General features: G+C 41.8%; 1 protein-coding gene across 3 annotated transcripts in view; it reads right to left on the reverse strand.

The window, feature by feature from the left end:
* KAT6B (lysine acetyltransferase 6B) overlaps positions 1–26,206 on the reverse strand; it is a 208,415-nt gene that overhangs the window by 167,620 nt on the left and 14,589 nt on the right. For all 3 annotated transcript variants that reach the window (XM_089682585.1, XM_089682583.1, XM_089682584.1), the window contains one exon: positions 25,319–26,139. In XM_089682585.1, coding sequence (XP_089538711.1) covers positions 25,319–25,933 — 615 coding nt within the window. In that variant the 5' untranslated portion in view covers positions 25,934–26,139. The remainder of the gene's footprint in view (positions 1–25,318; positions 26,140–26,206) is intronic.

Consider the following 26,206-nt stretch of genomic DNA (forward strand, 5'->3'; position numbering starts at 1 on the left):
CGTGAAAAAATGATGCAGCAGACTAGTCCATTTTGCTGGAGTTTAATTGCAGCAACTCAAAATGGTACTCAGTAGTTTGTAAAGTCCCCCATGTGCTTCTATGCATGCCTGACAACGTCGGGGCATGCTCCTAATGAGACCAGAGACGGCGTCCTGGGGTATTTCCTCCCAGATCTGGACCAGGGCATCACTGAGCTCCTGGACAGTCTGAGGTGCAACCTGGTAGTGTAGGATGGACCGAAACATGATATCCCAGAGGTGTACTATTGGATTTAGGTCAGGGGAACTTGAGGGCCATTCAATGGTATCAATTCCTTCATCCTCCAGGAACTGCCTGCATACTCTCGCCACATTAGGCCGGGCATTATCGTGCACCAGGAGGAACCCAGGATCCACTGCACCAGCGTAGGGTCTGACAATGGGTCCAAGGATTTCATCCCGATACCTAATGGCAGTCAGGGTGCCATTGTCTAGCCTGTAGAGGTCTGTGCGTCCCTCCAGACCATCACTGACCCACCACCAAAACGGTCATGCTGAACGATGTTACAGGCAGCATAACATTCTCCGCGGCTTCTCCAGACCCTTTCATGTCTGTCACATGTGCTAAGGATGAACCTGTGAAAAGCACAGGGCAGCAGTGGCAGACCTGCCAATTCTGGTTTTCAATGGCAAATGCCACTCAAGCTCTATAGTTCTAGGCAGTGACAGGCACAGGTCCTGCTAGAGGACGTCCGGCCCTCAGACCACCCTCATGAAGTCCGTTTCTAATGGTTTGGTCAGAGCTCTGGCAGTGCTCATCCTGTTCCTCCTTGCACAAAGGAGCAGATACTGGTCCTGCTGATGGGTTAAGGACCTTCTATGGCCCTGTCCAGCTCTCCTAGAGTAACTGTCTGTCTCCTGGAATCTCCTCCATGCTCCAGACAGTGCTAGGAGACACAGCAAACCTTCTGACAATGACTTGTATTGAAGTGCCATCCTGGAGGAGTTGGACTGCCTGTGCAACCTCTGTATGGTCCAGGTATCACCTCATGCTACCAGTAGTAAGTGTACAATCTAAACGCACACGTTCCTGTGTTAAAAATGGTTGAGTGTATAAAGTGGGTGCTGCAGCGACCGTCGGCTGGATCCAAACAAAATCGGCAAGGCGTTTTGTTGTCTCGCAGGACCCCGTCATCAGGCATGTGACAAGTTGTGACAGAAACTGGAGAACTATTTAAGAAAACCATCCACCAATCAGAGTGAAGAAAAATGAGCCTGACCCCATCCCAAGATATCATGTTCCCTCCAAAAAATCACCCCCACATCTCTAGGCAACAGCTTTTATCTTCTGTCAGGGACATATATGCTGCTGGTCATTGTTTCCATAATACAGAGCTGCTTTCAGCTGACATTTTATTACAATCTGGGGAGTACTATGATACACATGTGACCACAATGTTCATATCCCTGGGAATGCAGTTTATGCAATCTGATTGTTTTATGGTTTATTTATTTTCGCAGTTTGTTTGTTTACATTGATTTGAATGCATTTTTGGAGGGAACATGACATCATGGGGCAGGACCAGGCTAATTTTACTTCACTTGGATTGGTGGATGGTTCTCCTAAATAGCTCTCTAGCTTCTGTCACTGTTTGTCACATGCCTGATGAAAGGGTCCTGCGAGAGTCCGAAACGTTGCCTTGCTGTAGCAATGTAATCGTTCATTAAAACTTTTGGACCCATATTGGTGATCCTCGGTGTGCTGGTGACATCCTCCCATGCTACCAGCAGTGACACTGACCCTAGCTAAATGCAAAACTAGTGAAACAAAGTTGGAAAAGATGAGTAGGGAAAAAAATGTCAGTGGCCTCCAACTGTAAAACCATTCCCGTTTTGGGGGTTGTCTCATTGTTGCCCATCTAGTGCACCTGTTAATCAGTTTCAGCTGCTTTGGTGTTAATGAAATAAACAACACCCTCTACTACTTAACTGACCAGATTAAAATCCCAGGAGTAACTGACTTGATGCTATACTCTGATCAAGCAGTGTAGTTTGTTTACCAACCTTGCTAGTGTACAATCAGCTGGCTTCAACAAGAAGGAAGCATGGTGTTGACATGCTGGGACCTAGCAACTAGCTGCTTAGGCACTGAGCACTTCACTGTGTGAAGACGGGGCACTGTACACGTTCTTTGAAAAGTGCAGTGACAGAGGGGTTAAAATGTAAAGCCCAACTCTAGGAATTAAAAAAATGCAGCCGTGCAATTGGAGTAGGCTGAGAGCAATAAATATTTTATTGTGAGTTAACAATACATACTTCAGCATTTTCTAAAGCCAACGAAACACAAGAAAGAGAAGCTCCTATTAGTTTACACATGCTTTTTTTTCCAACCCACACGGCTATGACATGATGAGAAAGATGAAGCCCCACACAGCACCTAATTTTCTGTTAGATGCATGAGGCGTTCTACAATTACACTGGTTTTAGATTCTATAATCAGTTTAAATGCAAACAGTGCTTAGGGCAGATTGTCTTTAGCAGTTTGTGTAGCCTTGGGTTTTAAAACGCTTACATTCAATCTGTGGTAATGCAATATGCTGCTTGAGCTAAAAGAGCTTGCTGCTGGCATTTTCTATTGACCCTGCAGTAGTTAACACAGACCTAAGTACACATCTGCCTCCCTGCCAAGAGCAGGCAGACTGGCACTTCATTCAACAGATTATCACATAACTGCCTGTTTAGCGGCTGGATCAATAATCTTCACTCCACTGAGTAGCACAATCAATAGCAACAAGGGTGCTCTGCTGTCACTGGGCAACACAGGCTCTTAAGCAGCAGCCCCAGAAGGCTTTTGTCATATTGCAAGGATTCCAGCAGAGAGAATGAGTTTTATCAACCCAGCTCAAGTCAGAATAAAAAAACTGGAGCCAATATATCTGAGAAAGATAGGATAGATACAAAATAAGCACAGCACTATGGATTATGTGGCAAGGACACAGTAAAACTAAGAAAATGACTGAGGGCAGACCAAGAACAATTTGGGAGACTGAAGCTCATAGAAAATGAAGAGGAAGTGGTTGACAAAGTAATGTACAACAGGGATGGTTGTATGCATAGACATCAAAAGATATCTCTTCCCACAATATAGAAATTTGTAACATTTTGGCATACTGATGTCCTAAAACAGAAATTTCCGTACAGACAGAATTTCATGGAAGAAACATCCAACTTCAAACAATTTAAAAATGTAACTACAGTCTGAAAGTCAGTTGTGTCGATTTTAGCAGTGTTTAAAGTCTGGGTACACACTTGTGCAGTGCAGTATATCACATGTGATTCGCACAGGAACCACACCGCATTCCTGTGCAAATCACATGCAAATTGTGTGTGGTGCGACTGGAGCCATATATTTTGTATGGCTCAAATCGCCCCACATCAAAAAGGTGTAGGACCCTTTTTTTGGTCCGCACTAGAATCGGAACGAGTGAATATTCACACCCATGTGATCTGATTCTGCACATCGCACTGCGTTTTGTGGACCGATTTCAGAGTGTTGTTAACCTAACATACACAACCGCAGTAGGATAAGTTCACCTTTCGTTACATGTTACACCCATATTCAGGGTGTAACATGTTACATTCAAGTGACCCCCCCCCCGATCTCTGCTTTGACAGCTAGTGGGGGAACTTCTCCCCACTTGCTGTCAAATTTTTTTAAAGGGGGATGTGTGGGGATCCGCCCACACGGCCATGTTACTCATTTACAGTAATCTGTGAATGAAAGACTACAAGTCCAGACAGCCTTAGCGGCTGTCAGCTTGTAGTCCTCAATGAACTACCATGGCGTTGTGGAGTGCCTTGGTAGTTCATTCATTCTTCCTGTACAACCCGTATGGCAAGCAGATATTCGGACAGGTCTGCAGGAGACCTACATGGCATCAACGATCTACTGATCGCAGGTACAATGCTTTTCAGGCTCCTGCAGACAAAAATAATAAATGCAAATTGTGTTACCTGCAAAAAAATGTGTGTATTATTTTTTACTAAAAGGTGAACTTATCCTTTAAGACAACTACTGTGGGCTACCTCTATCAGCAAGCCACATAACCTGTGAAGGCATTAGTCACTGATTTCAACATATAGCAATGATTTGAGATTGATACTTTGGCATCTGGAAGAAGCCAGTGAAAAGATGCCCATGCTGGTGGGGACCTTGCAGGCACTGAACTATCTTGCCCTTCCTTTCACTCTAAGGCTTCCATACCTTATACAGATTTTGAAAGTTAAGGGAGCTGAGAGTTCACTTTTTTGAAGTATCAGCTCTATGACTGTCATTCTTATCCTTCCTTCACTACTTAGTGAGTCAATAACCTAGGAACAGTAGGTTTGTGACAGGTGTCCCGACACTTCACTGGCAGTTGGCTTGTTCCATGACAGTGAATCTGTGCCCCAGAACAAGTAACATATGTGGTGTTCAGACACTTCACTGGTCAGTTGATCATTAAGGAAGCAAAGTTTGGAATACTTTTCTCAGCGTTATTTAGCTGTAAAGATGCTCAAACGCTGATAAAAGCTGAAAAATGCTGATAAAAGCTAAAAACCTAAGCTATCCAGCGTTTGAGCATTTTGAGCCTGATGATTTTGTTGGAGATTTTTGCTAAAAAAAACCCAAACACTAAAAAACGCTGAGAAAAGCATTCCAAACTTTGCTTCCTTAATGATCAACTGACCAGTGAAGTGTCTGAACACCACATATGTTACTTCTTCTGGGGTAGATATTCACTGTCATGGAACAAGCCAACTGCCAGTGAAGTGTCTGAACACCACATATGTTACTTGTTCTGGGGCACAGATTCACTGTCATGGAACAAGCCAACTGCCAGTGAAGTTTGTAGGTGACCAAATACTTATTTTTCACCATAATTTGCAAATAAATTCTTTCCAAATCAGCCAATGTAATTGTCTGGATTTTTTTTCCCATTTTGTCTCTCATAGTTGAGGTCTACCTATGATGCCAATTACAGGCCTCTCTCATCTTTTTAAGTGGGAGAACTTGCACAATCGGTGGCTGACTAAATACTTTTTTGCCCCACTGTAGGATAACATGCTGAAGAGTTTACTGGCATTAGAAAAAAAAAAAAAAAAGGCAAAAAACAGCCACTGTAAAAACATCCAGTGTGCATGAGGAATTACCGTATTTTTCGCTCCATAAGACACACTTTTCCCCCCCCCCAAAAAAGGGGGAAAATGTCAGTGCATCTTATGGAGCGAATGTAAAGCAGCCGGTCCGGTATTTCTGCCGCCACCATGTCAGAATACCGGGCCGGCCGCTCAGCTCTTCTCTCCTGCAGGACCTTACCTGTTCCTCGCTCCAGCGCTGCAGTATTCTGCGACAGCCGGGTGCCCACTGCACATGCGAGAGAAGCACCGCGCTTTGTGAATGGTCCGGTGTCTTCTGGGGCACGACAGGTCCCAGAAGGCTCCGGGCCATTCACAAAGTGCAGCGCTTCTCGCGCATGCTCAGTGGGCACCCGGCTGTCACAGAAGCCGCCGCAGGAAGAAGAAGGAAGGACAACTCCGTGGAAGTAGGAGCGGGTACCTGTCAAATTCAGGTACCCATTCCCCCTCCCTCCCCAAAGGTCTGCAGTCTCTGGCCATCCCCTGTACTGTGTGCGCGGTCTCTGGCCATCCCCTGTACTGTGTGCGCGGTCTCTGGCCATCCCCTGTACTGTGTGCGCGGTCTCTGGCCATCCCCTGTACTGTGTGCGCGGTCTCTGGCCATCCCCTGTACTGTGTGCGCGGTCTCTGGCCATCCCCTGTACTGTGTGCGCGGTCTCTGGCCATCCCCTGTACTGTGTGCGCGGTCTCTGGCCATCCCCTGTACTGTGTGCGCGGTCTCTGGCCATCCCCTGTACTGTGTGCGCGGTCTCTGGCCATCCCCTGTACTGTGTGCGCGGTCTCTGGCCATCCCCTGTACTGTGTGCGCGGTCTCTGGCCATCCCCTGTACTGTGTGCGCGGTCTCTGGCCATCCCCTGTACTGTGTGCGCGGTCTCTGGCCATCCCCTGTACTGTGTGCGCGGTCTCTGGCCATCCCCTGTACTGTGTGCGCGGTCTCTGGCCATCCCCTGTACTGTGTGCGCGGTCTCTGGCCATCCCCTGTACTGTGTGCGCGGTCTCTGGCCATCCCCTGTACTGTGTGCGCGGTCTCTGGCCATCCCCTGTACTGTGTGCGCGGTCTCTGGCCATCCCCTGTACTGTGTGCGCGGTCTCTGGCCATCCCCTGTACTGTGTGCGCGGTCTCTGGCCATCCCCTGTACTGTGTGCGCGGTCTCTGGCCATCCCTGTACTGTGTCCGCTGTCTCTGGCCATCCCTGTACTGTGTCTGCAGTCTCTGGTCATCTCCTGTACTGTGTCTGCAGTCTCTGGTCATCTCCTGTACTGTGTCCGCAGTCTCTGGTCATCCCCTGTACTGTGTCCGCAGTCTCTGGTCATCCCCTGTACTGTGTCCGCAGTCTCTGGTCATCCCCTGTACTGTGTCCGCAGTCTCTGGTCATCCCCTGTACTGTGTCCGCAGTCTCTGGTCATCCCCTGTACTGTGTCCGCAGTCTCTGGTCATCCCTGTGCAGTCCGCAGTCTCTGGTCATCCCCTGTACTGTGTCCGCAGTCTCTGGTCATCCCCTGTACTGTGTCCGCAGTCTCTGGTCATCCCCTGTACTGTGTCCGCAGTCTCTGGTCATCCCCTGTACTATGTCTGCAGTCCATTGGTTCAGAATATTTTTTTTCTTGTTTTTCTCCTCTAAAACCTAGGCGCGTCTTATGGTCAGGTGCGTCTTATGGAGCGAAAAATACGGTACTTTGGGTAAATGTTGTAACAAGCAACAGTAAAATAAGTTAATGTGTCTGCTTACTGTGAACACAGCACAGCAAGCATATCAAAACATTAGAAATAATAAGCTTTATGTACCACAGTTGTATTTTAGAAATCACAAAATAATAAGACAAAACTGTGGGCTTTCATCTTTCTCCTGCCGGAAAGAAGAAAGCGGTGTGAAAAGAAACCTTACACATTTTTGAGAGTCAAGAGACAATCCAAACAAAAAACTCCTGTCAAGTCCATTCTGTTACCTTTCAAGATGCCCTCGCCTGTACCTAAAGGAGAACTCCAGACAAATATAATACGCTGCAATAAATGACATGAGCACCTGTGCCCCGATCTTTGCTTTAGCCAGATTAATGAAACCCCAAAATCTCATAATGTTATGTGCTTGTAGCAGGAAATGTCTGCTTGGGATATACTGCTATGGCAGGTTCCAGAACACATACCAGCCATTATACACAAAGCAGTTTGTTCCAACCCGGACACCTACCCTCCTAAAAAATAATTCATAAAATGTAGTGAAATGCAGAACTGGGGCCATCTTTGTTCACTGCTTCAACTGAAATGACAAGGCAGAATAAATCATTGTACTGAAAAGAAAGAAAATGCTTATTTCAAATGGAACACATCTTACAGATTAGGGGGAACCACAAATTAAAAAAAAAAAAAAAATAGTTGTGTACAAACCTTTTTTCCCAAGATCCAACTTATGACAGAAACATACGGACCTGTCTCATGCTCAGTGCAGACCACAAGTTCTGGCACAGCTTGAAACTGAACAATTGAAGCAAATAAGGGCTCTTTCACACTGATGTATTTTTTTTTATCAGTTTAACAGCCCTTTTACATTGATGCACTTTAGATACGTTCCTAGTTACTTACAATGTAAGGTGCCTTTTTAGAGCACTTTTGAGAAACTGCATCAAAGGGAACGCCTGCAGTGTCAACAGTTACATGGGATTTAACAGGGAATCATTTCATGTGCTTTTGTCACCCTGGAAAAGCATGGCAAAAGTGCCCCAGTGTGATAGGGGTCTTACGGCAATCACTGCCTGAAGAAATGCATAACTACACACAAACACTTGGCTACAAAAACAAATAAAACATGCAGATGTACTGTACATTCTTTAACACCACAATTTTAAAGACCTTTTTCAAGGAACATGCAAGAATGTATAAAAGCTGATTCCCACATGCGTGGTGCGGACTGCAGCTCGGGTTTCACAGCTAATTGATACATTAGTTGTTCAGCGGTTCATGTCAGGTGCACATCAGGTTCAGGACAGGATTAGCTCAGGTTTTTATCTTGTTCACACATATGCGGTTTAGAAACGGTTCCCAAAGAAGTCAATGGCCTGTAATCTGAACCTGAAGGCACTGCTCAGAAATCGTACATGACTCTTTCAAACCGCACTGAATCTGCACCGCCAGTGCGCCCGGACATATGTGAACACGCACCATAGGAAGCAATGTTTTTCACATGTCATGCAGATTGGATGTGGTTCAAACCGTATCCAATCCGCATACATGTGAACCAGCACTAAAGGAGTCACAAAACATTGTTTTAGATTGTAAAATTCATATAACTGGCTCTCCTTCAATCTCAACTTTTTATTCTGCGATAAGTGAGAACACCATGGAGTTACATGCTGCAGCCCACATTTTATGAGTGGCCTTTAAAATGCGGACCATGTTTTGTGCAGTCCAGTGTACTGGTTATTGTATATGACAGTCTCTAATTTAGGATAATCACCCCAAAGTTGCCAATGATATAGCCATGAAAGCAGTAAAATATCAGGTGGAATCACTCCGGGCTAAAGCACATAGGCAACTGCATTTTGCTTCCAACATGTCAGTAAAGCATTTCTGAAAGGTCTGCAAGTGTTTGAATGCTGAACTGGAATCTTAATAAGTAGTGCACACTTGCATTTGTTGTTACTTTTGCTATACATTGTATTGCTTTGCTTTTATTCATCTATACAAGTGAATGTGAATTATTTCAAAACTTCCCAACCCAATCTCAAACTGCCCTCAAACACAAACCATTTTCCATAAAAGGCATGCTGTGCACGACTTGCTTTTAAGCCCCTATACACGGACTTTAAGTGGTTTTCACCCTGCATCATTACGGGTAGAAGTGTTTGGTTTCTTATTCAACTGACTGCCAGAGCTCATTACCCTGGGATTTTAACAAGTGTTGGTTAAGAGGGGTTCGCAAACTGAGAGCATAGGATTGTTTTCAAAGAGTTCAGGCCGCTACAGAAGCGCCTCAGTTTTCTTTAAATATAGCTCAGCCTAGTTAAACAGTCACAAGGCTACTTTCAGTACGCTTTTATTGTCAGGTCATTCTTGCAGTTTATACCTAAAAGTATTATCTTTTTTTTCTTTCTAATCCTTTAAATAGCCACAGAGTTGGGCACAAATAAGTGCCCAAGTGAGCAAAAGAAAAAATAAAAAACACACACACACACACACAAAAAAAAAAAAACGCAAAAAAAAAAAAAAAAAGAAAATACCCACACACCACAACAAACAGGGAAAAATAAGCAGACATGAGCATGTTCAAATAAGTTTATCGTCAGTTACAGAAAGAAATCTGGGATGGACTAATTATCTTATTATAATGTATTCTCTAGCGTACATGCTCATACAACGTGTTCCCATGAACCAGAATCAACTTCTAGCAATGGTACCCCCCTTGCGGAAAAAAAGGGAGGGGAAGGGGGACCCCCTAGGTCAACTACAATTAACAACCAAACCACCATTAAGTATCATGGCAAACTATGTGCAGCGAGTGGTCATGTCTACCTCTCTGAGAAAATTATACCAATAAGATCCAGTTACAAATCAGGCCTACAGAATAAAAATAAACAATCATCAGGTGGCAAGGTCTGCAGTATACCTGGAGGAAAAAATATATTCCATCTAATAAAACCAAGTTCTGTGGAACTGTTCTTCATTAAGTTTAGCAAAGGCAAGTCCTCCATTTCATGGAAACTGATTTGCTCACTGGGGGAGAAGTACTCTGATTCCAATACAACGCACATTTTTGCCACGTTGAGCACACAAATCAATCGCTTAAACGTTTGGACAAAAGGAGAGAGACAGGTGGAATAGGTAAGCTGCTGGGTCATCTACTGGCTGAACATCAGCAAGTTTGAGTACAAGGTTACATACTTGAGCCCAGAAAAGATGCAGAACCAGACAGGTCCAGAAAACATGCAAAAAAAAGTGTCTTCCTGTGACAGACACCTCCAGCACATAGGTGCTGTTTGCGGATAGATTTTGTGGAGGGATGAAAGAACCCTGTATCAGCATGTGAGAGGATTTCGAATCCTGTTTCCTGAATGTAGCTGGAGAAAAATGAGGTATTGGTAAACAGAAAAATACATTCTTAATGCTGTACGGAAAAGCTGAACAGTTTAAAAGAGAGACAGAATGGGGTTTATTTACTAAAGCTGGAGAGTCCAAAATCAGACTCCCTTCTGCATAGAAACCAATCAGCTTCTAACCTCAGCTTGTTCAATGAAGCTTTGGCAATAAAACCTGGAAGCCGATTGGTTTCTATGTAGAAGTGAGTGTGATTTTGGACTCTCCAGCTTTAGTAAATAAACCCCAATGCGTCTAACCAGAGAGGTCGAAGTACATAGCTTGTGAAAGCTGGTTAAAGGCAGCAAAGGAGGAGCTAGCTTCCTCAGACATTTTAGAAAATGGTGTTAACGGTAACACTCTCAAAGCGATAACTGTAAATCCAACATGTGTTAAAGTTCTGCCACAGATTTGTATACCTCCTGCGTAAGGAAAGCATCTAAGATATTTTCACCTGAACTAGGAATTAGAAGGTCTGGTCAAAAACACCAAAGAGAAAGTTGGCCAATCACAGTTGTCATACAATTGGGGGTACCAGTCTGCAACGTATTCCACCTTGTTCAGTGCTAAGACGTTTGGCCGTACAACCTACCAGAAGAGGAGTCTTCACAGAAGATGGTAAAGCAGTCTGAAGTCACGGTATACCACATAATGGCACCTCAAGCATTGCTTGTTTTAAATGGAGCCAACATTTATTACTATCTTGAGTACACCAATCTAAAACTCTTGCAAGGTTATTTAAGTCCATGTTGCGTAATGAAATGAGGCAAAAGTTTGCACACTGGGTTCTATCTTTCCCTTCTTTGGAGAAATCAAAATGGTCATTCTCAGTGTATCAGGAGCTAAATGGTGCCTATCTCAGCTTGCATTAAAAGCCTGAATAAAGGGCCAGTTAAGAGTTGCATAAAAAAAGAAAAATAAAAAATTTATAGTAAAGCAAGGAGAACCCATCTAGGCCAGGGGCTTTCAATTCCTTCAGAACCTGAAGTAGCTCCTCTTAGAGGGTGATCTAGGGCCTGACTGTCAGGGACAGATGGGGAAGCTCAGCCTCACTCAGATAATAGGTAATTTCTGAAACCTTGTCCACCTCTGGCAATAAAGACCTTGAGGGTGACGAGTTAAAGTGCCCTATAGAATGACATCAAAGGAATTGCCGATTGCTTTGGAGAAATATAGGGATTTCCCATCTCTTGAATCCTAAATCTTGAGATGCCATTCACACTTTGTGATTTTGAACTGCGGACAGTATCAGCACGATTCTGCTCGTGATTTCAACTTGTGCCAAAATGTGCGACGTGCATATGGGTGTCATTCATTCTTAATGGCAACCCAAATGCAGTACAATCTTGCCACGATTGTTGTGCAGCAAAACACACAGGAAAAAAATCATGTAAAGTTTGTTGTCCCAAAAGGTGCAGGAGCTTATTTTGTGCAACAAACATGCACAGGGCAGTCCGTTCAACTGAATAGGCTGCATAATGAGCGTCATGTGGAAACGCTCGTGAATTATCCACACAAAATAATGAGAGGGAAAGCATGTTCCTGCTACACAAAGTGTGCCCCTGCAGACTTCTTATGAACCCTAACAAAGTTTACATTTGGGACAGGCCATTTCTTTACCCTCTCGGACTTGCTCTGGTCTTCAGGACAAATTTTCCCTTTCAATGGAAACCCAGAAGCATATCCTATTTAGGCACAGATGTACCAGCCCAGCTGTCGGACCTATATACTCTCAATTATACCCCCCTCTTGACTAAGAGGGATTTAGAACAGTGGCAAGATGAACAGATATTTTAAAGATGAAAACATTGCCTAAAATTACTGTATATTTTTAAAACCTACCAATCCCCCCCAGAGGGTTTCTTTCGGACTTTACGCTCTCTTTCAATACACTTTCTCTGACACAAATGGATCTCCAGACTACAGTATAATTCTCTCTGTATTGAGAAGTCACAGGGTGGGATCGGACTTCCTGACTTTAAGCTATACCATACTGCGGCCATTTCATTTTCGCTAGCTTTGACTAGTTCCCTATGTATGTTCCCATATAATCTACTCAAACAGAGCAAGACATGTCACCTGTGGACCTTACAGTCTTAACTTGGAGTTATGGGGAACACAGACACTCACTCCAGACACTGTCACCCCTTACTGATTTGCTACTCCACCTGTGCTATAAAACAGACTTTGTTCTTTATCGCTGTCTTCGGACTCTTGTCCTCTCACATCCTGATTTGCCTACTGACATACATAGTTCCTCCTTTGAAACTTCGAGGGAGGACTGGCCCATAGATAAATCTTTGTGGAGAATATTTTCGGTCACTTTATATCATCAGCTTCTTCCAGCTTCCTTCCTATAGATTGGCTGACTATACTCCAACTTTCCTCCTTTTGCATATCTCTCTTCTCTACAAAAAACACACACAGACCTCACATTATTCGAGGATATGTGCGTCAGTTCAGAAACATAATGTCACACATTATCAAAATGTCTACAGTCTCCTCCTTTCTAAAACGTCCAAGAAGTTCCCTAATTTTACCACGCTATGGTCTAGGGACTTGGGCCGTGAGATCAATACTGAACAGTGGTAAAGAGCCTTTCAATATACACACACATATATCTTTTTCCTGCTATTTCCAGGAGAAAAAAAAATTACAAACCGATTTCTAGATGGTACAGGGATCCATTGTCGGTCCACAGGATGTTCCTAATATCACTGGACACCTGATAGAGATGTGCAGAGGAGAGGGGAATATATCTTCACACCTGGCGGGAATGCAGAGAAATATGCTTTTTGGTGCAAGATTTTTTTCCACATATAATGGGATTTATGATGGGTCCCTTTCTTCATCACCTTCGTCACCTGACATTGCACTTTTGCCCATCTTACCGGATTCTTATAATTCAAAAAAAGAAAAAAAAAAAAAACAAGCTTGTTGTGTTTCTTTTTATCTGGGGCCCGATAATTGATTGCCTTTTTGGAAATTTCCTTCTTCCTCGTCCATTATTCAATGGGTTCATAAAGTTAATGATATTATGGGGATGGAAGAATTGCTGGCCCAGGAAAACAATACATGAGAGAAATTCCCTACCCTGAGGTTGATATGGGAACACTACTCTACTTCTGATAAACTGAAAACCTTGGTGGCCTCAAACTACACCCACTGCTTCCTGACCCTCTCGCATGTAGTTTTGCTACCCCTTGTAGCTTTAGGAAATACAATTTTGGTCATTTTGACCCTATCTTCCCTTAAGGGCTGAATGCAATGTACTCGGAGCACTCCTCCCTTTACTCTCTCTCCTTTTCCTCCCTTTCTTTTTTTTCTTGGTGCTTTTATTTTTACTAATGTCTTTGGCAAATTTGGTCTCATTATTGAAGCTCTTAAAGCATGGATGTGCTATTTACAGGCAGTATACTGGCCAGAACACACAGGTAAAAAAATTTTTTTCTAAATTTGTGATGCTTATCCTCTTGCAATATTGTGTTTGTAGACCCTCCCATTCACTGCTTTTTGATTGGCTGACATATTTGCCTAAATTTGGGACAAGCAAGGTTTTCTTTTGGGAATAAGATTTTGCCCAAAAAAATAAAATGTTTTTGTAATCTTCTATGCATGTTTAACTAGTGTTAGTTTTAAAGCAACTAGTGTTACTATTGATAAAAGTGTAAACTCTTTCCTGCAATGGCGTTGATTTACTAAAAGGCAAATAGATGATGCACTCTGCAAGAAAAAGCACTCCTTATCCCCAGAGCTTAGCAAATGTGGTAAAGCTGTGCTGATTTCCATCATCCAATAATGTGCAAGCAATACGTTTTTTTCCCCTTGCACATCATTGGGTGCAAAAATAACAAAACAAAACCAAAAACAAAACCAAAAACAAACAGTTCAACTGTCCACTTTGCCTTTAGCTACACACCAGCAAAAACAAAAAATGGGATATTTGGTTTACTTGTATCCTTTTCTTGTAATACATCACAGGACACAGGTAGTATTAAACCCAAAAAGGTTTACTTGTTGATTTTCTGTTTCAATGTATTTATTGAACTTTTCAGAGTAAACATGACACGCTCACAACTCTCCCTCGGAGGGACAGCGCTAAACAGTCTGATGTAAAAGCTAGTACAAAGAAGGCAATGTATATTAATATCAGCAGAGTACTTACCATAACCAAGGAGGACTAGTAGGAGGTCAAAGACAATATTGTGATCATTGCCAAGCTGTCCTCTATGAGGTAACAATCCCTGCTGACAAGTATCAGCCAGAAAAAAGGGAAAAGGGAAGAACAAAGTTTAAAAAAGAAGGAGGAAAGGGAAACAGAGCAGGAGAGAGAGAGAATAAACAGAAAGTTTAAAAAAAAAGAAAAAAAAAAAAGAAAAAAAGGAGTATCACAGACCCAGCGGACATAACTGGATGAAGGCAAGCATGGGAAGGAATAGCTTATCCAGGGTTTCCAAACTTTAAGAAACTTCAGGTGTGAGTCCTTAAAAATTAAGGACATTTGCTCATTGACCATCATGGCTGTCATCCGGGTTTTCACACCCTGGAAGGCAAATAAAGGAGTACTCCAAGCTTGAGCTATAGTACGTTTGGAAGAGATAAAAAGAAAGGGAGACAATTTCTGCTGGGGTGTGAAAAGGCCCAGAATAGGGCAATGCAGGAGGTTCAACCTGGCATTCTTGCACACCGCATTAAACAGTGTGCAGCAGACCAAAAGCCGTGGTGGACATGACCACCAGATGTGCAGGACTTCCCCACGCTGACCACAATTCCTGAAACAACAGTCGCTGCTGCCTGGATAAGCATGAGCAATCTGACCTGGGACCCAGTACCACCGCGGAAGAACTTTATAGGCGGCCTCAAGGGTAGCGGTGTTCAAAAACATTTTGCCACCATCTTCCAGGCCTTGCTCCAGTTCTCTCCCTCAAAAGATGAACCAAGATCTCGCTCCCATTGAGCCACAAATGGAAGGGATGTTAAAGAAGTCCTGCTGTTGAGAGGCGTAAAGTGTCGAGGTAAGACCAGGAGACCCTGGAAAATATGCTTGATGTTTTTCATCAGAAGGTCTCCTGCAAATGTATCTGTGTTGAGACAAATAAATGTACTACTGACAGGGGGTGCTCACGATGATCAACTTTTATTTATTCAAGTAAAACCTTTATCCCAAAAGAAAAACTGTTTCTGTAACTGCAGTGTGAGCTGGAGTTTGGCTTTAATTTGTTGCTGTATATAAATCTGCTAATACATTGAACACTTCCCCCAAAGGTACCCCTGTGCTCCTTCAGAGTGGAAGCACACTAATGCAGGTGGTGTGGTACTGCCCAGCCCACCAGGTGAAACAGAAGGGGAGGGAAAGAAAAAAAAAAAAAGAAAAAAAAAAAAAAAAAAACAACCACCACACACTATATACAGTAGCTGTGTCCTGTGATGTACTCCAAGAACAGGATTTTTACAGGTAAAACAAAAAAAACCCATTTTTTTTTATAATACTCAGGAAACAGGATATTTATTATTCACTGAAAGCCAGTAAGTATTTTTTTTAATCTTTTTTTTTTTTCAATCACTTTTATTCCTATCACAAGGAATGCAAACATAGAAATAAGCAGTGACCAGTCCTCTTTATGGATAGATATGGGGTCCATAAGACCCCACATCTCTCCTCTACAATGTAAAGCATTAGATGGGGGAAAAAAAAAAAAAAAAAAAAAAAAAAAAAAAGCATTGATCTAGTGCTATAAAAAATAATTGCTTTGTTTACAAGGCGCCAGAACCAGAAGCGACGCAATGATGTTGCTCCGGTCCTCCAAGGGCATAGAGATGAGTGGAGGCCATCATTCCTTCACTGATCTCTATGCCCAGCGCCAGGAACGTTGGATGGGTTTTCAGGTAAGGCTGAGAACCACCGGGCGGTGGCGAGGGTATTTTCGTCTGAAACCTCAAAATTTCGGTGAATCCGTAATTAAATAGTCCAAGTAGAATAAGCCATTACCAAGAATGTTGGAATTCTGCACTTCGTTCGGTAAGCTTGAGAAATAAGATGCCAGATAAACGAGAAATGTTAGATTTGGAAGTTGCGTTGACCCTTCCTTAGGCCTTCAGGAAGCACAGAGAAGAAATTAGAGGATGGAAAAATGAACGATGTGACAGGTGGTTAGGTTGATCTAGTAGGGTTCATGCTACACCCACCAACATGTTTTTGATATCGAAGTACAACATTATCCTGGGACACACTGGCGTTATTAGATGCCTTCCACCCAAGTCCTGGGAAGCAGAAAAGGTAGAAGCTGTAATGACGAGAAGGCATAAATGAGGAAAAACTGATCCCATTTCATCACCATACCGTCATCACCATACCATCTACCATGAACATCCTGGGGTTTCCGGCGCTAGATATGAATCTGTTCAGCTTCACATTGAACCTGGATGCCAAAAGATTCATATCCTGGGTTACCCACCTTCAGCAGTATTAACACCTCTGCATGAAGAGCCCACTCCCCTGAAGGCAGATGTTGACTGAGAAAATCTGCCTGCCAGGAGATATGAATTTCCACCCAAGAAAGGATGAAATTGACTTCCTGAGCAGCCAGACTTCTGGTCAATTTATGAATGCCACCACCATGGCACTATCAGTCTTAACCCTCACAGGGAAGCCCTCCAGCTGCACCAATCAATGCAGCAGAGCAAGATGAACCACCCTTAATTCCAGGATGTTGGGTAATGACTTCTCCTGCAGTAAATCAAATCCCCTGGGCAGAGAGATTGCTTCTCTCTCCTCCTCCCTTTTTAGCAACTGTTCAAATAGAGAAGTTAGATCTTTTCAGAAAGTCATACGATTATAGATTTGTGTTGCAAGAAACATCACTAAAGTTGGCTATACACTGATTAAAATTTGTCTGGTTCTTCAGGGACCGGCCAAATTCCGATCAGTGTGTGGCTATTCAATCTCCACAGAAGGTGATCGTTTTGTCGACTTCTGTCCAAGGAACATGTTTGGAAACTTGTCCATCAGAGGCTGCAACCTTGTTTGTGTGGATGGAGGAATCGGTTTTTATTCAGCCCACTGGCTGAATGGAAAAAGAAAGTAACCATGTATAGCCAGCTTAAGTCATAGCCACTTTCCTGCAATGCAAAGCAAAACAACAGAGCCTAGGGATGTAAAGAACAATTAGGGCTGACACCATGTAAACATACAGTATAACATTAAAAAATGTAACTAAATCATAAGCGGTTATTTACATCCACTTGATCACTATACAAGCAAATTAAATTTAAAAAAACAAAAACAAAAAAACCCACTCCATTTATTCCAGCAAATCTCATCTTAAGAGGCCTTTAATTCTCACAGTGGGGTTCTGATAAACAGTCCATTACAGATTTGTTATGATTAATGATGGTCAGTTTTGTACTTTGGTCAGGTACAGCCAAATTTAGGTAATGGCATGGAATATATGTGATGTGTCTTTGGAAGACCAGGTGTCAGCCCACAGAAAATTTGTCTAAACCTCTGTATACACAACATAAATAATATGCTCAAAACGATCTGCACTTTTTGAATGACAGGCATGCTTTAAGATTGGCATATTTTCAGTGAAAACATATCTTCAGTTATTACAGCTCTGGTTTAGTTTATCTGCAAGAATCTTAATTATCATTATTAAATGAAATAAATATTCAGATAATACTTCAAAAAAGCACAGCTAAATTTTAGTATGTAAAATTGACATTTGGTTTGGTTGCGTGTACAAAAAGGATCTGTTAATGCTGTCAAATTCGACGACATGGCAAATTGCCCGCAATTTAACACGTCTGCTTCAAAAGGAAAAAGTGTAAAATTAAGGTATGATATTGTGAAGTACTATGTAAGCCTTTCTATCGCATACACTCATGTTAAATCAGAAGAGCATTCAGCTTCACCGCCAGGTTTATTATTCATTTTCTTGGCTGTTACCAAGGGATACATGTCCCTAATGTGTAGTCGAGGAACACATGCCTGCAGGCTGCCAGTTGTTCTATAGAAAGCTGGCTGAGCCGCCTTGCAGATGGCAGGGGGAACCCTGGGTGCAGACTCTGAATTATTGTGAAACCTTTGTCAGTAGCCCTCACATCCTCGTGGTGACTGCAGCTGCTCCCACTTCAATTCTGTGTTTACAAGAGATTTGGCCTTCTGCAAAAACAAGAGCTGAAAAACACCCCTTTGTTCCTCGATGGAGAGGACCTGTGATTCACTGGATGAATGTAAAAGGACAAGGGTTTATACACCAGCCAAGGAGCTCATTTTCTGCTGAAGATGCTTTTGGTTAACCACTACAGAATCGCAAGTCTATGTGCTGCTATAGCAAGAGTTAAATATCTCTATGGCTAGAATATAAAACCGTATTCACCCCTCAAGATATAGTTACGCTCTGCACAGTTCTTCATTGTAGTGTTATCACATACCCACCTAAATGTATCCTGCTGGGCTTTTATCCTAGTCCAATGCTCTAAGATCGCCATGGTAACACTCACTGACATAACTGCGCCACCTTTGACTTTTTTAGACTGATACAAATCATGGAGATCAACTGTGCTGACAATGTTAACTGACACATGAAAGACAACAGGTGTTGAAACAAAGTCCCCTTAAGTGGTTGGATAAGTGCCTGGTACTCTTGCCAGCCAGCACTAGGATTGTGGATTTTCTTGCCACACAAAGGACACAAAATCTGCATGGAGTTTGTAAATGCTCCCTGTGTGGTGTGGGTTTTAAAAGGCGCTTTTTCAAGCCAGTTGCCTCTGACCCCAAAACGCAAACATATTGATAGTCTAACTGGCTTCTACATAAAACTGTATGTGATTAAAAAAAGGACTGTAACAGGCACAACAAGATTTATGGATTTTGATGATCCTGTAAATGCATGTTAAAAGGTTAGGCTAAATTCTATAAAATACATCTGCAAAGCAAATATATACTATAAAAAACAAACAAACAGAGGTCTAATAGCAGTTTTGTGTGTATGATCCCAGCTACACCTTTGGCAGACTCATTATCATTATCCCCCACCCCTTTCGAGCTTCTCAAACTCATATATTTATTTCACTAAATTACATTAATGAAAGAGATAGAGATATATATATATATATATATATATATATATATATATATATATATATATATATATATATATATATATATATATATATATATATAATATAGGCACCGCAGGCCTTGAAAGAAATATACAGTGTGGTTGCAGCATACACTTTTGTGTTGCTATGTAATACCAATACAAACTTATTTTTGACGATCCAATATAAAAACTTGAGAAATCTCCTTTCATGTTGTGAATTTTGCCTGTCTGCTGGCCATCAATTTCCACAACTTCCTGCATTCCCTGCATGCTTTGCAGCTTCTCCACTGCTGGTTACTTTCCATTTCTAAGGACTACATGTCCCATGATACCTTACTGCCTGCAAGCAGTGATTTCTGTACCAACACCTCCTGAGACGTCTCAGTTCCTCTGTAGTTCCGAAGGCAGGCTCTGAGAATTCAGTGACACAGCAGTGCCTACTCCCATGTGAATATGGGTCACAGAATTCAAGTAGTACATGTGTGTGTTCTTCACAAAGTAAGTTTAGAGCACAGAAGTGTCAAGATCATTCAGATTAATATACGTTGGTCAGAAATTATTAACATTCAATGTTGAAATGAATATGTGTTTTACATTTTGACCATAAAGATTTACATCTTACAGCTAATAGAACACAGATAAAACACTTAATCGTGAAATTCACCCAGTAATGTCTAAAAAAGGTATAGAATTTCTAGGAATAGTTCTCCATTTGCCACATTGGCAACCTTTATAATGTATATGCAAGACTATGAATAACCAAATCATGGCAAAAAGCAGCAAGATGGGTAACAAAAAAAAACACACAAAGAAACATTTTTGTTCACAGCTAGTACAGAACAAATTCCAATGACAGAAACTAATATTTAAAGAATTTCTATACTTTTGCATGACTGACTATCATTAAAAGTAAGCACTGTAAAAACGGCTGGGGCTATATAAATCCTGTAAGACAATAATAATAAAAATTATTATTAAGTACCCCACCCAGAAACCCCCTTAACCCCAAAGTTTTAATACTCACTTGATTATACTTCTGCAAGAGGTACACTGTGTGACCCATGACAAGTCACACAACCTCTGCAGCAAACACTCTGGACTGCACCTCTTAAGCCATTTATTGTTGGGAAGCATAAGAGATGTTCTTCACAGGAATGACTAGGAGTCTGCATGGGACTGCTTTTCTCTGAAAGGGAAGTAAAGGACTGGCTGGAGAGCTAGCAGTAGGTCGCAGTGTGAATCTTGCAAAAATGGACAACTGGGTATAAAACTTTTGGAGAATGCAAAAGATCATACAAAAAAGTATATTATTTATCTTTTAACGTATAACTGAAACCAAAACTTTTTTTTGGTGGGATGTTTACCATTATAAAACCGAAAGTGAAAGTAAAAGAAAATCCCAAAATTCTGGGTTGGCCCCAGAAAAGTAATGGAGAAGAAATCTTCCAATCAAGTCACTAGTTCTGGCGACACCCCAAAATTCTCTCACTTTGGAAGGATTTCCTCTCACTTCCTGTTGTGGCTATGGGACAGGAAGTGAGGGGAAATCTCCACAATGGGACACTGATGGCCACAAAAAAAAAACCTAACAGGGGTTCCAACCCTCTCTTATTCTATTCAGAATGAAAAAAAAGTTCTTTAACCAACTGAAGTGAAAAACAGCCCCAGCTTTACTGGGTTCTAACAAAAAAAAAATGGCACTTGACAATTTGTTGTAAGTCCTGAGATTATAGAGCTCTGCAAGACAGCTCAGCCAGCCTAATGTAATTAAATAATACAGCTAGGTAACCTTCCTGCCCCTAGCCTGTGACTGGACATCAAGGGAACAGCAACACAGTGATCAGCTTATCTCTCTGCTAAATCCAATACTTCAATCAATACTTGCACTGCATTTAAATATATATTATGCTTTAATAAATACATAACTGCAATGCATTGGCAATGTTATATTTGCCTAGCATTCAGCTTTAACCACTTGACCTCCAGAAGGTTTGACCCCCTTCATGACCAGGGCATTTTTTGCTATTCAGCACTGCGATATTTAACTGGCAATTATGCAGGTCATGTAACACTATAGACAAATGAAATTATTTTTTCACACGTAGAGCTTTCTTCTGGTGGTATTTGATCGCCCCACTGGGTTTTATTTTTTTATAATATAAGCAAAAAATTATAAAATTTTGAAAAAAATAAAATAAATAAACTCTACTTTCTGTATAAAACATATGCAACAGGAAAAAAAATCTAAATTTCTTTATAAATTTCAACCAAAAATGTATTCTGCTCAATGTATTTGGTAAAAAAAAAATCCTGATGTGTAAATTCACTGGTTTGTGTGAAAGTTATAGCTTCTACAAAATGATGTTATATATACACTGGAATTTATGCAGCTATGACGCTTTACTGGTAATGGCAATTATAAGATATAATACTGTACACTGTCACTGTACTAGTGACAGGGGCTGAGAAGGGGTTAACAACAAGGAGCAATCAAAAGGGCTAACTGTGTGCCTAACAAGTGTAATATGTATAATACATTCTGCTTTTACTTACAGATGTGGCTGTTTTTTCTCCCTGCTTTGCAAGGAGAAGAAGCAGCTAATCGATCTGTGTACAGAGCCCTGTGCGTTTGCAAACGCAAGGCTCTGTGCTGTGATTGGCTACAGCTAATCAGCAGGTCTCAGCCTTAAATCATAGGCCAGGACCTGCTCACAAAATCCCTCTGTAGCCTGTGACAGTGGGGGTTAGCAGCCCAAACCTGCAACAGGCTGGGTGACGTACGTGCACGTGATCCAGCCTGCCCATGACACCCACCCGCAGTAAATGTACTGTTGGTGGAGAGCAAGCAGTTAAATCTGCACATGGTAAACATTCACATACATTTTAGATATCTTTGAAGTCATGCTATCAATTAACCTGAACACATTCTACTACAAAGAAAAAATAGTTTCACTACACAAAAGGCTTTTTTTATTAAACTCGAAATTACGCTACTCCAAGCTTGCTTCAAACATACAATCACATGAATCCAGTCTTGAACCTTTTAAGAAGGGGCCAACATTGCCGAATTACTCAAATGCTAGTTGCTTGACCATCAAGCTTACTTTCTTGCTTCAATATTTCAAGCCACTAAACAAAGCAGAGAAGTACAGGGAGCACAATGTCTCTGAACACCAAGCACGTGCTTAGAGGAAATAACAGTAGTACATCACATGAAGTTATAATGGGGTTTATAATACATTTATTGAACTGCTGATCTAAAAAGACAGTCAGTAATATTTTGAAGGGACTTTCTCCATCCTTGGCCAGTCTTATAAGATCTGCATATGTTTTGCCCACCACTGTCACATGGAGCAAAGGTAAGTAGATTACAGGAAATGTAACCGGTGTGTATACCCTGAATTGGAAATCTGCCCAATTTTATAGTTTTGAAGTAAAGGTTGCACCTAAGAGGGGACACCGCATGATGCCAGTCATGGACTTTAAAATACCTAGAAAAGGTTTCCTGTGTTTCACTTTGATTTAATTTCAGTTTCTTACTGGGACCTTATGTCCTCTGATTCACGGCTAGAAGATATATTGTGAGGCCCATGTTTAGCCAAGGCAATTACTTTTAAAAAATGTTTAAAAAAAAAAAAAAATGAAGTGGTGTTAAAGTGGAATTCCAGGCTATTAAACACTTCCAGTCCAGACACTTTCACCCCCTTCCTGTCCAGGCCAATTTTCAGCTTTCAGTGCTATCACAATTTGAATGACAATTGCTCGGTCATGCAACATTGTACTCATATGAATTTTTTAGCACTTTGAGACAGATAAAGCTTAATTTTGGTGGTATTTATTCACCACTGGGATTTTTATATTTTGCTATATAAATTAAAAAGTCCAAACATTTTGAAAAAAAGTGTTTTTCTTATAAACATTTGCAAATAAATAATCTTTCTTCATAAATCTTGGCCAAAATGTATACAGCTATATTTTTAGTAAAAAAAAAAAATATAAAAGTTTATAACCAAAAATTATAATTTTTCAAAAATTATTTCTATTTTTTTAAAATATTATTTCTTGTTGTTTTTTAACCTATTTACTGTCACCGTAGAAGTACAGTGTCACCATAGTGACACTGTAGTACTTATGGGGGTGGTGAAGAATTCTTTTTTTTTTTAATACGGATTGCTTTTATACCCATAAAGGCTATAAAAGCAATCATTTCTCCTTCTCTCTGGCTGCATTCTTGCAGCCATTAAGAAGTACTGTGAGAGCTGTGATTGGTCACAGCTTGTCACATGGTACAAGGCTGTTGTGAATAGCCTTGTACCATGTGACCTCTGTGATCATTCATAGATTTCACTAGTAGTAAGCAATGATGTCAAAAGTTTAGGATTTAATTTGTTAGTCAATCTAAATCTCCTAGTACATCCAACACTTGGACTGACAATGCTGCTGTACAAAAATGGCTCTACTGCTCCTCCAGTGGAGATACCGTAAGACATGAAGCGTGTTACTGGTTAGATCACCAGGTAAAAAAAGAGACACAGAGGCACAGAGGCATTGGCATTTACATGAGTACTGGGCCTCACATAACTTATGGCTGGCTGTACTCCCGCACGTGCATCACCCTTTGGCAAAAGGAAGACACTGGGAATTTTACATTAACGTATAACTAAAGGCAAAATTTATTTTTTTTAGTTTTGGATAGGTCACCTGTGCTGTCTGTGCCCCCGTTTGGGAGATTCACCCTCTCCATTATCCTGTTTACTGTTATCACTGAAAGTGGAAGTAAAAGAAAATCCCAAATTTTCAGTTGTCCGCAGAAAAGTAAGAGGGGAATCTTCCACTTTCTGGTGACCTGAGGCCCAAAGGGGATTCGCTTAATTTGCACAGGTTTCCTCTCACTTCCTGTTTTAGCTATGTGACACCAAGTGAAGGTATATCTTCCCAGTGGGACTTCAATGGCAAAATCTGACAGGAGTTAAAACCCTCACTCTATCCTAAAGTGGTAGGGGAAAGTAAAAAAAAAAAAAACAAAGGTTTTGCCTATACTTCTACTTTAAGCCACCCCCCTCTGTCATTCCCTCCACTGGCTCCCGATTGCCCAACGCATTAAATTCAAACTACTAACACAGACATACAAAGCCATTCATAACACTAACCCAAACTACCTCACTGACCTGATACCCAAATACCACCCAACCCGTACTCTTCGCTCCTCACAAGACGTCCTACTTTCTAGCTCCCTGATCTCCACCTACCACGCCCGACTGCAGGACTTCCCCATCCTCTGGAACTCACTACCCAAATCCATCAGACTGTCACCTACCCTCCTCACCTTTAGACGCACCCTGAAAACCCATCTCTTCAGGGAAGCCTACCCCACCCTCACCTAACAGCCGATCTCCTCCACTCCTCCTACCACTCCATCCCCCACAGCCACTTCCTCCTGTACCACTATCTCCTCCCTCCTAGATTGTAAGCTCGAAAGAGCAGGGCCCTTGACCCCCTCGTGTTTTGTTACTGTATTGTCTCATGTTCTGTCCCCCACTATAATGTACAGCGCTGAGCAAACCTTTTAGCGCTATATAAATACTGTATAATAATAAGCATATTTTATATCTGCAAATATCTGTGTGCATGAGGCCTAAATGACTTCAGAAGCATCTCAAACTACTGTCACACTGATACTATCCACACGGGTCCCAACCCTTGCTCACCAGTGGATGACAGTGATTTACAAGAGTCAACAAATGACATTTGGCACAATAAGGACAAGCAGAAAAATGAGATCAACAAGGCAGCTTTTAGGTAGCGGCAGGAGGTCAATATCTGCATTTTAAGATTCCCTACCACCCAAATTATCAGTGGAAGTCTTTACTGGTTATTTTTTTTTTAAATCCTAAAACAACACACCCACCCACCCACCCACGACTCACTCCACGGTACATTTTAAAGAACAGCTTCATTTTCTGTGGACATGTGTTCTACACTCACCTGATCCTTCTCATGAGGAAGGAGACTGACAAGAGGAAGCATGGAAGAGGAAGAATATTTGGATACTCCTTTCCCTTCTGACCCTCCATAGTTAATCCTATATTGTGGGCCATCTTTCAGTAGCCTCCCGCTGTTAACAGCCCGCTTGGCCGCTAGACGCAGCCTCCTCTGGAAAATTGGATTTGCCACAATTCCAACCAGATCATTCTGGCTACGCAAATATTTCTCAATATTCTTAAGTGAAGAGCCATTAGATTCCTGAAGGCCTTCTAGTGCCCTACGAAGGAGTTTATTCCAGTCCACAGTGCGCAGATCGGTAGTTACAGCTCGCTGGCCTTTGGCTGCTTTAGGTAGAGGACCAGGCTTAACATTTGTAAGGCGCCCAGGGTTTTCCGGATCTTTGTATGAAACCACACCTTTGTTGTTAACCTTGAGAACGGAGCCATCCTGTACACTGAGTTCAAGCTGCTCAAGTACAAGCCTTTTATCAAGACCATGGGATACGCACACTGCATGACAAATCCGTTCCTCCGAAGGACGCTGTTTTTGTCTTTTTACTTTTTGTATGGCTTCCAAAATCCACTCCGTGTACAGAGGGTTTGCAAGTTTTACCATGGTTGAAAAACTGTATCCAAAAGCCAGATGCAACCCATAGAGGTCATCCGTGTACCACAATAAACATCCAAGCAACAATCAGACGACTCCTAAGTTGTGTTTGGTAACAGGTCACACACATCCATCTTCAGAAGACAAATCCGGCAAGAGCAGTCACATCAAAAGACACAGCTGGAATACAGTAAATCCACGTCATAAAACATAATCTGAAAGAAAAGAGGAAACAGACTTCACTGAAATGATCAAAGCATGAGGCATGTTAATGAATGACAG

Source organism: Staurois parvus, unplaced genomic scaffold (assembly GCF_062004578.1).
Source record: "Staurois parvus isolate SC_StPar_1 unplaced genomic scaffold, SC_StPar_1.0 ptg000291l, whole genome shotgun sequence".
Classification (NCBI taxonomy): Eukaryota; Metazoa; Chordata; class Amphibia; order Anura; family Ranidae; genus Staurois; species Staurois parvus.